General features: G+C 51.7%; 1 protein-coding gene across 4 annotated transcripts; it reads left to right on the top strand.

The window, feature by feature from the left end:
* The first annotated feature begins 4 nt into the window (after positions 1-4).
* On the top strand, positions 5-12809 carry CLN3 (CLN3 lysosomal/endosomal transmembrane protein, battenin). Of its 4 annotated transcripts, none has more exons than XM_039247932.1 (18): positions 5-94; positions 238-772; positions 1466-1659; positions 1847-1969; positions 2125-2203; positions 3645-3741; positions 5169-5240; positions 5619-5698; positions 6066-6151; positions 6657-6729; positions 6812-6955; positions 8186-8298; positions 9295-9341; positions 9417-9485; positions 9579-9634; positions 9725-9818; positions 12188-12328; positions 12431-12809. In XM_039247932.1, exons 4-18 carry the CDS (start codon positions 1924-1926, stop codon positions 12548-12550), a joined length of 1317 nt encoding a protein of 438 aa, XP_039103863.1. In that variant the 5' UTR covers positions 5-94; positions 238-772; positions 1466-1659; positions 1847-1923; the 3' UTR covers positions 12551-12809. The 4 variants fall into 4 exon arrangements, with proteins under 4 accessions (XP_039103863.1, XP_039103865.1, XP_039103864.1 ...); XM_039247933.1 differs by lacking the exon at positions 5-94 and having other exon boundaries at positions 235-340; positions 559-772; XM_039247934.1 differs by lacking the exons at positions 5-94; positions 12431-12809 and adding an exon at positions 10399-10466 and having other exon boundaries at positions 230-772; positions 12188-12274.
* The last annotated feature ends 1418 nt before the right edge of the window (positions 12810-14227 follow it).

Here is a 14227-nt window from a genome sequence, read left to right as displayed (position 1 = left end):
CATCCCCTCCCCAGGCCCTGCCCACCTTCTGCAAACCTTCTGGAGCTTACGGTCCAGGCTGGGAAATGGGAGTGCATCACCCCAGGGGACTCAGGTGCATATTTGGAGCTGAAGGGCAAGGGAAGGGGGGCCATAAAGAAAAACGTAGGCGCTGGAGACCTCAGCATTGGGGAGGGGGGGAAGGGGGCCTGCGGCAACTGCAGCTTAAATGACTCAGGTCTTGTATTCACACCTCAGCCATTTCCGTCTCCCCTCAAGCCACAGCCACTCTGTGAGAGGAAGCTGGGGTTTGTGGTTCCTGTTTTGCCTAGGGACCAGGAGTAGGAGTGAAGAGGGGTTGGTAAGAGCTCAGGCTTCCCATTTCAGGGTCATTAATGCTTCCCTAAGGGGAAGAAGGGGCTGGGCTGGTGGCTCCAATGCCCATTCCTTCATCTGTACTCATTCTTGCAAAACAAAACTTGGCTGAGCTTTGGATTGTGGTTATTTGTGTCTACCTCCCAACGTCTTATGAGTTCCTTGAAGGCAGAGGCCATGTTTGACATGTTGCTGAGTTTCTAGGGCACTGCAAGGGTTGTCGGCCACCATATTTCATTGGTTGAGTCACCTGGGAAGCAGACCAAAGGGGACACATTTCAAACAGCAGTCTGAGGACTTGGTGGTGAGAAAGAGCTGATAGAGGTGGGCACCAGCTGGTGGAAGCCCATAGAAGGGATTAGCAGGGGAAAGACTCCATGAAGAAAATTCAGGATGCTGCTTAACTACTTAGAGAAAGGTAAGAGAATAATCACTTATTTGGGACTGTGTGAAGTGACTTTGATCTACACCCCTTCCCCTAATTCCCTCCCTGATCCCCACTTTCTAAATTTCCAACTAAAGGAACTAGATACGATCACAGAATCAGAATCTTGGACCTTAGAACTCGTCTGGTCTAAGTATCCTTGATGCAGGCAGGAACTCAGCCGCAACCTGCTCAGCCAAACCCACTTGCCTCTGGTGGTCTATTTCCTACTGCTAAAAAGGCCTGTAGGGTCACAGTTAGGTCTCACTTTGCATCATCACCAGCAAGCGTCCTTTCTTTGTTTTCTCATCTGTAAAGCCGGCTGGTGGACTATTTCTGCGATATTCTTTGGTTCTAGGATAATTTGGGGAAAGGGATCTCTTTAATGCTTTGGATATTGCCAACAGATAGAAATCCTTTTAGATAGGTGTTATTTTTACTTTCAGTCCTTAAGCAATCTAAGGGCAACAGATAGGAAAAAGAATGACCCGAAACTGGCTGTCTTTGTTCCCAACCAGGAACAGTGAAGGGAGGAGCCAGGTGGCCATATTTATTTCTGTCAATTGAGGGCGGCGAGAGGAGCTGAAGCCGCTCGCTGCCATGCCTAGTGCTGGCAGGATACGGTCGAGACCTCGCGCGCCGCTAGTCTAACATCATGGCTCTTCTTGCTCATCCTATCCGCTCTAGTTTTAAACCAGCCGTTTCGGGGTCCTCCTGGCCTCTCTCTGTCCCACGCCCCGAGGCTGGGAAGGCCTAAAGCGAAGACCGAGAACCCGGAAGTTGTGGTGACCTCCAAGCACGTGATGAGGGACCCGCTGGTGTTGTCACGTGACCCGCCCACCTGCGGTACCTCGGGGCCGAACTTGCAGCTGCTCTTAAAGGTACAGACCGCGGAGCCCCCTGCTTTAAAGGGGGCGGGGGCAGAGTCCCACGGGTGGGACGTGGTGGGGTGTGCGTGGGCGCGAGATGGCGCCCCGGGATAACGTGGTGGGTCGCCGGGCGCGAGTGCAGCGGAGAAGCCGGAGCTGGGACCGGCAGTGGGGCGTTGATCCTTCTCATCTGTCGCAGACCCTCATCCGCCGGGGCAGAGCCAAGTCTGGACTCTCGCTGACTTTGAACTTTTCGAGGGATCTGAACCCAATGCCATGGGAGGCTGTGCGGGCTCTCGGCGGCGCCTTTTGGATTCCGAGGGTGCGTATTCCTGCCCGCCCCCCTGAGAGTGACAGCCTCTGTCCCCACCAGACTCGGGCTTCGGCCGCTGGCTCGGTTCCGGGAGGATCCCCGTGGAGCCTTCGTGCAGCTGCGAGTGGGGTCGAGGTCATGCTTTCTTCTTCTCGCCCTTCCAGGGGAGGAGACCGCCCCCGAACCTCTGTCCCCTCTGTTAGACCGTCAGGGCGCCCTTTGGAAGAACGCGATGGGTTTCTGGTGAGTGGCCTGAAGAGTTCAGCGGAAGTAAAAATGCGGCGGGAAGAGGGGAAGCAACAGGAGGAAAGAGGGAAGAAAGAATTGAGCTGTGAAAAAGGAGCTGAATTCACAAATATTTACTGAACCAGTTGGTTTGCCTGGAGGCACCCGGTAAAGTTCCAAGGCTTTACTACTCATTTACCTACCACCTTCACATTTTGGCCAGATCCTCAGCTCACCTGTAGGAACGAGTCCATGTTTTACTTCAAGCAATTCAGGGCTTAAATTTGTAAATGCATGTATTTTTAATTTTATTTTTTATTTCTTTTTAATTTCTGAGAGAGAGAGCATGAACCGGGGAGGGTCAGAGAGAGAGGGAGACACAGAATCTGAAACAGGCTCCAGGCTCTGAGCCAGCTGTCAGCACAGAGCCCGACGCGAGGCTTGAACCCATAAACTGTGAGATCATGACCTGAGCCGAAGTCGGATCTTAACCGACTGAGCCCCCAGGCGCCCCAATGCATGTACTTTTTAAAAGAAAACTAAGTCACTACTCTAAGCAGAAAACCAGTATTTTCCAGATTGCATGTTTTAATAAGCACATCCCTGCTTTTTAAAAGAGCCTTTAGCTACTTCCTGGAATCATTCAAATATTGAGCTTTGGAAATACTTGTAGCACTAACCTGACCATGGAGGGCTTGGGTGGCACATTGGGTTAGAAGTGGCTTCCCATGTGACTCTGGAAGAGTAACCGCTCTGAGCCTTGGTTTCATAGCAGTGAGATGAGAACGGTTGTACCACTTCACAGCCTAGTGAAGGAGCACGTGCAATCTCTGGCTCTTGGCCCAGTTCCTTTCCCATCACTGAGTGCAGCTCTGGGAAATGAGACTAAGCAAAAAAGATCCTTCGTGGGTCATAAAGGACTTTGGTATTATCTTGTTTTCATCCCTGCAGCCCTCTGTGAGATTCAGTGAGAAGAGAAACTTGTCTCCTCATTTGCACATGGGTAGACCAAGGCCACTCAAGTAGGAAGCAGCAGACTTGGCCACCCCCACCCCCCAACACCATCTTTCTGAGCTTCAAGCCCCGGCATCTTTCTACTGTCCCACAGCACGGCAGAGACCGTGGGTCAGTGGATGAGAAATGTCCCAGGGACTGAATCATGGTGGGAGCTTGGATGAGAGAGTCATCAAGGATGACATCCTTCTCTTCCTGGGAGAGAGAAGATGTGTAGCCAAGTCTGCCTCCCAAGACCTGTTATTTCTAGCCCTAACGTTGAATGGAGATGGGTCTAGTGATAGAGAAAAAACAAGGCAGCTGACTGAAGGCCACAGGAAGGGGAGATTTGGTGCTAGGACTGTGGGTAGATTGTAAGCCTGGAAGGAGGCTAGGATCTGCTCTTCTGTGTCAGGTATATCTCAATAAAACTGCAGAAACAAAAAGTTGATCCCTCTCACTCCAGGCTCCTTGGCCTTTGCAACAACTTTTCTTATGTGGTGATGCTCAGCGCTGCCCATGACATCCTTAGCCACCAGAGGGCGTCTGGGAACCAAAGCCATGTAAGTGACCCTCTATCACAGCCACCATATTTAGTCGTTGTGGGAAGATGAAGAACTCACCCTAGGGCAGGGGCCCCCTTTGAAAAACTCAAGGAATGGGGGTAGCCAAGGGGTTGGGCAAGGGGGCTAAAGTTCCCAGTCTCCCAGACCTCTGAGTGGGAAGGGTTTTTATGAATCAGTTGGTACCAGGGGCGCCTGGGTGGCTTAGTCGGTTAAGCGTCCGACTTTCGCTTAGGTCATGATCTCGCGGTTCGTGGGTTCGAGCCCCGCGTCGGGCTCTGTGCTGACTGCCAGCTCAGAGCCTGGAGCCTGTTTCAGAGTCTGTGACCCTCTCTCTCTGACCCTCCCCTGCTCACGCTGTCTCTCTCTCTCCTAGAAATAAATAAAAAAATATTAAAAAAAAAGAAAAGAAAAGAAAAAGAAATCTAACAACGTGAGCCAAGAATCTAACTTCATTTTACACGTAAACTCAAGATCTATCTCGCTTGCTTTTCATATACACTGAGTTTTCCAGGAATTCAACCATCATTTACATTGAAGGAAGATTGTATTTTGTTTTGTTTGGCTCTCTACCAAGAGCTGTTCACTATATTTGGAAAAATCCCCTCACTGAAGGCATCCCTTATAGTAAAAATGTATTGTTTTCTGGCGGCATTGTAGCTGCCTCATTCACTGTGATTCTAAATATATGTAAAAAGGCTGAGTATATATACACATACCTCTTTCAAATGATCAAATATAAAGAAAAAAGTTCAACATCTGTTCATATTATAATTGTCTTCTCACAAATCCAACTAGGTCATTGTAAGTAGGTGCAAATCTCTGACTACTTCCTTGTATCTTCTAGGGAAACACACTGTATCATTTACATATTTAAGTACTTCTCTGCTTTGCTTTTCAAGTTTATTTATTTATTTATTTATTTAAAAAAAATTTTTTTTAATGTTTTATTTATTTCTAGGAGAGAGAGAGAGAGAGAGACAGCGTGAGCAGGGGAGGGNGGTCAGAGAGAGAGGGAGTCACAGACTGAAACAGGCTCCAGGCTCTGGGCTGGCAGTCAGCACAGAGCCCGACGCGGGGCTCGAACCCACGAACCGCGAGATCATGACCTAAGCGAAAGTCGGATGCTTAACCGACTAAGCCACCCAGACACCCCCGGAACTCCAAATTTCTAAAAATGAAAGCTCCTGAATGTGTTGCCCAAGGAGAGCCCATTTACAGGGCCATCGTTGGCCTTCGGGTCCTTAGCTTAAGGTTTCTATGGTCACCTCACCCTGTCTGTTGTGCACATAGAAAACCCAAGGTCCCAAGAGGCCAATGCTGAGCCAAGGCCATCCTTCAAGTTAGGGCTAAGCTCGGACTGGGTGCCAGGCCCTTTTTGTCTCTCTTCTTGCCTCCCCGGGTAAAAGACTCTTTCCTTTTATCAGGTGGACCCAGACCCAGCGCCCAGCACGCACAATAGTTCATCTCGATTTGACTGCAACTCTGTCTCCACGGCTGTGAGTACCCATCTGGTCCTTCCCCGCCCCCCAACCCCACCCCCAGCATCCAGCTGTGACTGTCGTGATTATAATAATTAAGACCATTGGCTGAGCCTTTCCTGTATGTGGCATTTATTGGCTCATTTGATCCACACAGCAGTGCTCTGAGCGAGGTGCTATAACCACCCCCCATTTGCCAGATGAGGAAACTGCAGCTCAGAGAGTGTGAATCCTAGCTCAGGAGCGGCAGAGTTGGGACTTGAACCCAGAGCTCTCTGACTTCAGAGCCTGTGTTGGTAGCGGGTCCACCTGGCTGGTTTGTGTCTTTCCTTGGCCGTTGGTTGGGAGGTTTGTGCCTGGGACCATCTGGGATCTTAATCTGTTCTCCTGTTCCAGGCGGTGCTCCTGGCCGATATCCTCCCCACCCTGGTCATCAAGTTACTGGCTCCACTTGGTCTTCATCTGTTGCCCTACAGGTCCGGGCGGGGGTGGTGGGAGGAAGGGCAAGTGGGATCTGAGCGCGAGGAGGCCAGGAGGGCTAAGAAGATGGCGGGAGGGGGGTGCCTGGGTGGCTTAGTCGGTTAAGCATCCGACTTTCACTTAGGTCATGATCTCGCGGTTCGTGGGTTCGAGCCCCGTGTCGGGCTCTGTGCTGACTGCGAGCCTGGAGCCTGTTTCAGTCTGTGATTCCCTCTCTCTCTGGCCCTCCCCTGCTCGCGCTGTCTCTCTCTCTCTCTCCTAGAAATAAATAAAACATTTAAAAAAAAAAAAAAGAAGATGGTGGCAGGGCTGGGGGGTTGCGGGCGGAAGCTGACTCCCCTCTTCCCTCCCTCTCCCCCTCAGCCCCCGGGTTCTCATCAGTGGGATTTGTTGCGCCGGAAGCTTCATCCTAGTCGCCTTTTCTCATTCCGTGGGGACCAGCCTGTGTGGTGAGTGTGAGGTTTTGTGTCAGGTGGGGAACCCAGAGGAACTGAAACTGAGCATTTTGGGGTAGTCTCCCCAGCTTCCCAGAGGAAAGGGATTATTTTTGTAACCCTCAGAAGCCTGCTGGGACTGTCACAAGTAGGCGATGGGGCCAGAGGTCATTTTGGACGGGACGGGGGGTGGGGAGAGCGGAGGAAATGGATGGAATACATGGAGCTCATGATGAACAGTCACCAAGACCCCATGATGGGGGTGGCTGAGGCATCAGGGATGAGTTTGCTCCGGAGTTGATACCTGGGTGCATGGAGGTACCATTCCCTACGAGGGGATGTGCGGGGGAGTGGGTTGGTTCTACTTCAGGTCTGAAGCCCGCCTGTCCAAGGGATCTGTTTTTAGCCCCGCTGAGCTGATGCCAAGGAAGCCCTGGCCAGATGCCTCAGGGAACCGGTGATATCAGGGAGGCTGGGTGTGGCCACTGCCATGCTTGTCCCCCCCCCCCCCCCCCGCCAGGTGTGGTCTTGGCTAGCATCTCGTCAGGTCTGGGGGAGGTCACCTTCCTCTCGCTCACTGCCTTCTACCCCAGGTAAGCCGGCGGAGCAGGGAGTGGGGGAGAGGACCTCCCAGTGCTGGCTTTGGCCCTTGCTCATCTCCTGTGTTCTTCTCAGGGCTGTGATCTCCTGGTGGTCCTCAGGAACGGGGGGAGCAGGGCTGCTGGGGGCACTGTCCTACCTTGGCCTCACCCAGGCAGGCCTCTCCCCCCAGCACACCCTGCTGTCCATGCTGGGTATTCCCGCCCTGCTGCTGGCCAGGTAGGCTGCCTGGGCTGGGAGGGTGAGGGGAGAGGGGAGAGAACTAGATCCTGCTCCCAGTCTTCGGATCCCGGCCGCCTCGTAAAGAGGGGATGTGGATTCGGGACTCTGATGGGCTTGGTTTGAGTTCTGGAGCCGCCACTTGCTGGCTGTGTGGTGGGCAAGGTGCTCCACCTTGCCGGCCCTCAGTTTCCCTAGATCTTTAATGGTGGTAGTAGTTCTTCTTGCGTCCTCGTGAGGTGATGTGTGCGAAGCCTCCAGGACAGTGTGGATTCCAAGATGATTTGCGGGGGGCAGGGGGGTCCTTTACTTTATTAATTCTGGGTGTATTAGGACAAAATTTTAACTAGCCAATCACACCTGTGATTCCACAGGTTATTGTTTAGAATGAGGCCGCTTAGTAAAAGGGAATTAATTGGGGACGCCTGGGTGGCTCAGTCACCTAAGCATCTGACTTGGGCTCAGGTTGTGATCTCACAATTTGTGGGTTCGAGCCCCACGTCGGGCTCTGTGCTGACAGCTCAGAGCTTAGAGCCTGCTTCAGATTCTGTGTCTCCCTCTCTCTCTGCCCCTCCCCTGCTCACACTCTCTCTCTCTCTCAAAAATAAATTAAAACAGGGCACCTGGGTGGCTCAGTGAGTTAAGTATCTGACTTTGGCTCAGGTCATGATCTCACGGTTCGTGGGTTTGAGCCCCGCATTGGGCTCTCTGCTACCAGCACAGAGCTCGCTTCAGATCCTCTGTCTCCTTCTCTCTGCCCCGCCACCCCCTCTCAAAAATAAATAAACTTAAAAAAAAAAAAGAAAGAAAGAAAGAAAAGGGAATCAATTTAAAGGAAAATAACAAAAGCAAAAAAATACCATATACAGGAGGAGTGTAGCTCTGACAAATTAGAAGTGACTCAAATTTGAGAAGCTGAATGGACGCATAGTAAACAGTAGCTAGAGCGATCATTAGAACAACCGCCACAAGAAAACGGTTGACTTGCTTGGTGTGAGCCAGAAGTCAGAACGAGGGCCCACAAGTAGAAACAACAAGGAGGCAAATTTCAGCTCCAAAGAAGGAGGCACCTTTCTACGGTTGGAGCTCTTCGGTTGGAGCTCTCCAGCAATGATGGGGCGCTTGTAGAAATGACGGGGTGAGGCTGGGGGCTGCCCTGGGAGGGAGCTGCCTCTCCGGCCTGGCCTGACCGAGGCGCTCCGGTCTTATCTCCATCCCACCCGCTCCTAGCTATTTCTTTTTGCTCACATCTCCCGAGCCCCAGGACCCTGGAGGGGAGGAAGAGGCAGAGACATCAGCGCGGCAGCCCCTGATAGGCAGCGAGGCCCCAGAGGCGAAGCCAGGTAGGAGACTCAGAGCCATCCATCACTCTCTCTCACTGGGTTTTAGCCTTTGCTGTCTACAGTGGACCCGGGTCAGTCGGGAGGGGAGGTAGATGGGTGTGCCGGGAAGAGCCATTTGCCTTCATCTATGCAAGAAGTGCTCTCATTGAGTGCTTGCTGGGGGTCATTGACATAATGCAGATTCGTGAACAAGTAGCTGAATCAGAAGCGTGTTGTTTTCAAGCATTGGTAAGTGCTGGCCGGACATAAAGCAGTTTTGTGGCTGGGAACTGGGAGGAAACAGAAGGGTCCTACATAGAGATGGTGGTCCGGAAGGCCTTTTTGAGGCAGTGTCCTTGAGCGGAAATTTGAATGGCCGGCGTCAGCCTGATGGATGTTGGGATAAACAGATTGCAGGCAGAGGGAACAGCAGGTCCTAAAACCCTGGGGTGGGAATGAGCTTGGATGTTGAGTTCTGTTCTGAGAAACAGAAAGGAGGGGACAGCGGGGCTGGGATGGAGCTGTGTGGCCTTTAAGCTGTGCAAGGGTCATGAAGATGTCTCACCAGTTCATTTTATATATATATATATATATATATATATATATAGTGGTAAAATAGACCTAATGTGAAGTTTACCAACTTGACTATTTTTTTAATGTTTATTTTTGAGAGAGGGAGAGAGAGAGAGCGTGCGAACATGCGCACAAGTGGGAGAGGGGCAGAGAGAGAGGGAGACAGAGAATCCGAAGCAGGCTCCAGGCTCTGAGCTGGCAGCACAGAGCCCGACTCAAGGCTTGAAGTCACGAGCTGTGAGATCATGACCTGAGCTGAAGTCAGACGCTTTGCTGCCTGAGCCACGCAGGCGCCCCTCAATTTGATCACTTGGAATTGTTACAGTCCAGTGGCATTTAAGCACATTGACACTGCGAGTGTGTATGTGGTTGGTTCCTGCACCAGCACCCTCTGCTGAGTCAACGCGCCGACCTCACCTGCCCTTCTCTCCTGTTCTCCTGCAGACTCCAGCCCAAGCCTCTCCCTTCGGGAAAGGTGGACCGTGTTCAAGGTATGGACGGTGGCGGGTCCCCCGTGGCCAGTGGCCACCTGCCAGCCTTCCACTTACCGCTTCTAACCCTTCCAGAGCCTGCTGTGGTACATCGTCCCCTTGGTCCTGGTTTACTTTGCGGAGTATTTCATCAATCAGGGCCTTGTGAGTGAAGGCTGCTGGGAGGGGTGGAAGTAGCAACCGAGGCGGGGGCCCCACGTGTCTCTGACCATCTGCCCTGTCTGTTCTCGGCTGCAGTTTGAGCTCCTCTTCTTCCGGAACACGTCCCTGACGCACGCTCAGCAGTACCGCTGGTAAGAAGGGGGAGGGTGGGTGGCCGGATGGGCAGGGGCCCAGGGGCGGCACCCGAAGGGGCCTCCTCCCACTCCCTGCCTCCACCGAAGGTACCAGATGCTCTACCAGGCTGGCGTCTTTGTTTCCCGCTCTTCTCTCCGCTGCTGTCGAATCCGCTTCACGTGGGTCCTGGCCCTGCTGCAGGTACCGAGCTCGGCCCTCCCTCCATTCCCACCTCAGCTCCCAGACCCCAGGCTTCCCTCCCTCAGCAGGAAGTGTTCGTTGCCCACCGTCAGGTTCTGGGCCCAGGGAACAAAAGGCTGGCAGGGCTCCAGCTCCATGTAAAATGTGTGGCCTCAGGAGCCTGGCCGACCTTCTGTGCTCTGCAGCTGTGTGACTCAGGGCAGGTCTCTAAACCAGCCTGAGCCTAGATTTCCTCCTCTATAAATCAGGTATGGCCAACATCTGCTTCTCAGAGCAGTAGTAAGAAATAGAGATGAGAAGAAGAAGAAAAGAACAAGATTTTATGTTATGTTTTAATCCATTAGAAGCACTTACGTAATGGTTATTTGTACAAGCCTTCTGCGGAGACACAGATTCCAAATAATGTTTCTAAGGATAGGAAAAGAACGTACCGTTCTTTTATTCTGGATGGTTCATTGTAATAGAATCGGTGATGTTGTAGTCAACAGGTTATTGACCTCAAGGCTGGTGAGCAAATTTTAACTTCCCGCAGCAAAAGTTTTACAGTGTTAAGTGAACAAACTCCACTCACTCCCAACAGTCTAACCAAAGTAGCTTCACAGAACCCACCTTCGCTGTTTCAAGGTCCTGTGCCTACAGCCCCTGAAGGTAACTCTCAAAATAAGTCTTTGGTTAGTACAGAAAAGTCCTTTTTAATAAGCTGAGCTCAGTTCTCGGATAATAAGATATAGGACAAATGTAGATTGTGCACTTCCGTGTTATGATGACGCCGTGTGCGTGCCGTCCAGCTTTCTTTCCTGTCTGAGCAGTACTGCCAACCCAGGGCTATGTTACCCCCATGTGCCAAATCGCTGCGTCAACCATTCTAAGCTCAGGGTTCTCAGTAGATGCCACTGAAATGTGTAGTTTACGATTTTAGCTATCCTTTTTTTAAAATTTTTTTTAAGTTTATTTATTTATTTTGAGAGAGAGTGCATGTGTTTGCGTGCCCATGAGTAGGAGAGCAGAGAGGAAGAGTGAGAAAGAGGGAGAGAGAATTGCAAGGAGGCTCCATGCCCCACATGGAATCCAATGTGGGGCTCAAACCCATGAGCCGTGAGATCATGACCTGAGCTGAAATCAGGAGTCGGAAGCTCAACTGACTGGGCCACCCAGGCGCCCCTAGCTCTACTTTTAACAAAGGCCGCTCTGTATAATTGGTGGTTTATCACCATTTAATTCCATTACAGAAAGTATCTGGCCTGATACCACAGACACAAGCGTGTGCAGTGTTTTGCCAGTCACTTTAGTAATACTGGGCGTGCTCTTTCATTTATTAAAATAAAATTTTAATGTTTATTTTTGAGAGAGAGAGACAGAATCTCTGGGAGGGGCAGAGAGGGAGACACAGAATCCAAAGCAGGCTCCAGGCTGCGAGCTGTCAGCACAGAGCCCATTGCAGGGACTCGAACTCACGAGGTGCAAGATCATGACCTGAGCTGAAGTTGGACCCTTAACCAACTGAGCTGCCCACGAGCCCCTACTGGGTGGGTGTGTGTTAGGTTAAGTGCTCAGACTTAACAAATTAGAACCTCTGAGGGCAAGTTCTATGGGTCACCAGACCCCCAGGTCTACATAGCACATCAAGCATGTGAACCACCATGGTGGCTTACCCCCTGGGGAGGCAACCCTGTGTGCTCAGACCTGGGACACTGGGGGTCCTCTGGAGGATGGGAGCACAGAGGAGGGAACTACCCCCTTGGGTGGGGTTGGAGAGGCTTCCTAAGAGACCCGAGAACCTTATAGCTGAGTTCCTCAGCCTCGGCACTGGTGACAGTGGCGCTGGATCATCCTCTATTGTGGGCTGTTCCGTGCCCTGCAGGGGTGTTGAGCAGCGGACATGACCCCTGCCCACTCCCTCCCCACTCCTGACCGCCAGGAGCACCTTTACACGTTGCCAAATGTCCCCTGGGTTGCGCAGTCACCCGGTTGAGAACTGCCTGTTCACGCGTATAGCCTGGTAAAGTGGGGGAGGGGCGGGCCCTCGGGAGGACGGCACTGGGGTGGCGGGGGTCCTGGTCCAAGCTGAGCGGTGAACAGTGGTGACTAGGAGACCCCACGTGAGGGGAACATGGGAGAGCGTTCCAGGCGGGCAGCAGGAGCGACATGAGCCAAGGCGAGGTGGGGAATGACCTGCGAGGTGTCGGGTGCTGGGGCAGGACGGGGAGAAAGCCCACCCCACATCTCAGGGTCTGGTAGGCCAGCTGGGTGCTGGGATTTGGTCCAGGCCCGTCAGCCCTCTCAGCATCTCTCAGATCCTGGGGCCACCGGGCGGGATCGCGGCCCCCCTTCCTGCCCGCCTCAGCCCTCCCCTCTGCCTGCATCCACAGTGCTTCAACCTGGCCTTCCTGCTGGTGGACGTGTGGTTGAGCTTCCTGCCCAGCATCTACCTCGTCTTCCTGATCATTCTGTATGAGGGCCTCCTGGGCGGTGCTGCCTACGTGAATACCTTCCACAACATCGCCCTGGAGGTCAGCACCAGCTGGGTGAGGGCTGTGGGTGGCCTCTCTAGGGACGGCCAGGGCAGGGGCGTCCAGGACCGAAGCCTCACCCCTGCTCCCTGCCCTCCCCAGACAAGTGATGAGCACCGGGAATTTGCCATGGCAGCCGCCTGTATCTCCGACACCTTGGGCATCTCCCTGTCCGGGCTCCTGGCCCTACCTCTGCACGACTTCCTTTGTCACCTGTCTTGACACTCTGGCTTCTTGGGACACAGGACACACTAATCTGGGTCCGCATTGACAGGCGGGCGAGTCAGACCGCGGGCCTACAGCCCAGAGCCCATTCACAAGCTCTGCCCTGGACTTCCCTAAACTGGGGTGCAGAGAAGTGCTGAGGTTCCGTTCCCCCTTGCGTGGGGGGCAGCCGTTTTCTCCCACTCCCAGGCTGGCCTTGGGGAGTTTCTTCACAGCATTATGTGTCCTTGGAATAAATACCTGTTTTAACAATTTTGTCAGTTGATTCCTGTGCCGTTTTTTCTGGTTGAAAATTTTTTTTCTTTTAATATACAAGTAATACAAACCCACTTTGGAATATATACAGGAGAGAAATGCAAGAAACGCAAAAATCATTGCAGCAGATTTCTACTTCGTCTTTGAGGCTTTACTCATTCATTCATTCATTCACTGCATGGGGCAGTCTACAAACATTTCCCCCTAACATGTAAGCTTTCAAGCATACAGGGAGGTTGAGAGAATTCATATTGATGTAGGCACAGTTCTACAGTAAACCTTTTGCTATAATTACTTTATCCCATATGTAACACTCCATCCAAATCCAGCCTATCTTATTTTTGTGACACCATTTCAAAGTAGGAGGCTGACTTTAATACACTTCCCCTGTTTTTTTAATTTTATTTTTTAAAGTTTATTTTGAGAGAGCGAGTGGGGGAAGGGCAGAGAAAGAGGGAGAGAATCCCAAGCAGGCTCTAGCAGCACGGAGCCTGACACAGGGCTCAATCTCATGAACTGTGAGATCGTGACCTGAGCCAAAATCAAGAGTCGGACATTTAACCGACAGCTATCCAGGCGTCTCAAGATTTTATTTTAAAGTAATCTCTACAGCCAGCCTGGGGCTCGAACCCACAACTCTGAGACCAGGAGTTGCATGCTTTGCCGACTAAGCCAGACAGGCTGCCCTAATACACTCCCCTCTGAACACATCAGCACACGGGGGTGCCTAGGTGGCTCAGTCAGTTAAGCATCCAACTCTTGATTTTTGGCTCAGGTCCTAATCTCACAGTGTGTGGGATCAACCCCCATGTCAAGCTCCATGCTGACAAGTATGGAGGCTGCCTAAGGTCTCTCTCCCTCTTTCTCTGCCGCTCCTCTTCCCTCTCTCTCTCACTCAAAATAAACAAATGAACATTAAATGCTTCAGCATGCACATTAACTAGAATCCAGTATTTTTGTACAGTCCTTTTTTAAGTATAATTTTTATACAGTAAAATGCACAAATCATATATATTTTTTAATTTTTTAAATGTTTATTTTTGAGAGAGAGAGAGCACGAGTGGGGAAGGGCAGAGAGAGAGAGGGAGACACAGAATCCAAAGCAGGCTCCAGGCTCTAGGCCGTCAGCACAGAACCCTATGCAGGGCTCGAACTCGAGCCATGAGATCATGACCTGAGCCAAAATCACGAGTCAGACACTTAACCAACTGAGCCACCCAGGGTCCCTTGGGACCACACTTTTTGAGAACCACTGAATTATGCTTTTCCTTTTTAAAACATTCTCTCTTTTTTTAAATGTTTATTTTTGAGAGAGAAGGAGAGAGCAGGGGAGCGGCAGAGAAAGAGGGAGACGGAGGATCCGAAGGGGGCTTTGTGCTGATAGCAGACAGCTTGATGCGGGGCTCGAACTCACAAACC

The sequence above is a fragment of the Hyaena hyaena genome, unplaced genomic scaffold, assembly GCF_003009895.1.
Source record: "Hyaena hyaena isolate Hyena2069 unplaced genomic scaffold, ASM300989v1 scaffold_306, whole genome shotgun sequence".
Taxonomy (NCBI): domain Eukaryota; kingdom Metazoa; phylum Chordata; class Mammalia; order Carnivora; family Hyaenidae; genus Hyaena; species Hyaena hyaena.
Note: the sequence above shows the minus strand (reverse complement) of the source record. Positions and strands in the feature narration are given on the sequence as shown.

Bases quoted from the DNA above. Each gene is read 5' to 3' on its own strand.
- CLN3 (XM_039247932.1), top strand. From the start codon at position 1,924: ATGGGAGGCTGTGCGGGCTCTCGGCGGCGCCTTTTGGATTCCGAGG. The intron at 9,342-9,416 runs GTATGGACGGTG...TAACCCTTCCAG, and splicing joins AAAGGTGGACCGTGTTCAAG to AGCCTGCTGTGGTACATCGT. The intron at 9,819-12,187 runs GTACCGAGCTCG...CTGCATCCACAG, and splicing joins GGGTCCTGGCCCTGCTGCAG to TGCTTCAACCTGGCCTTCCT.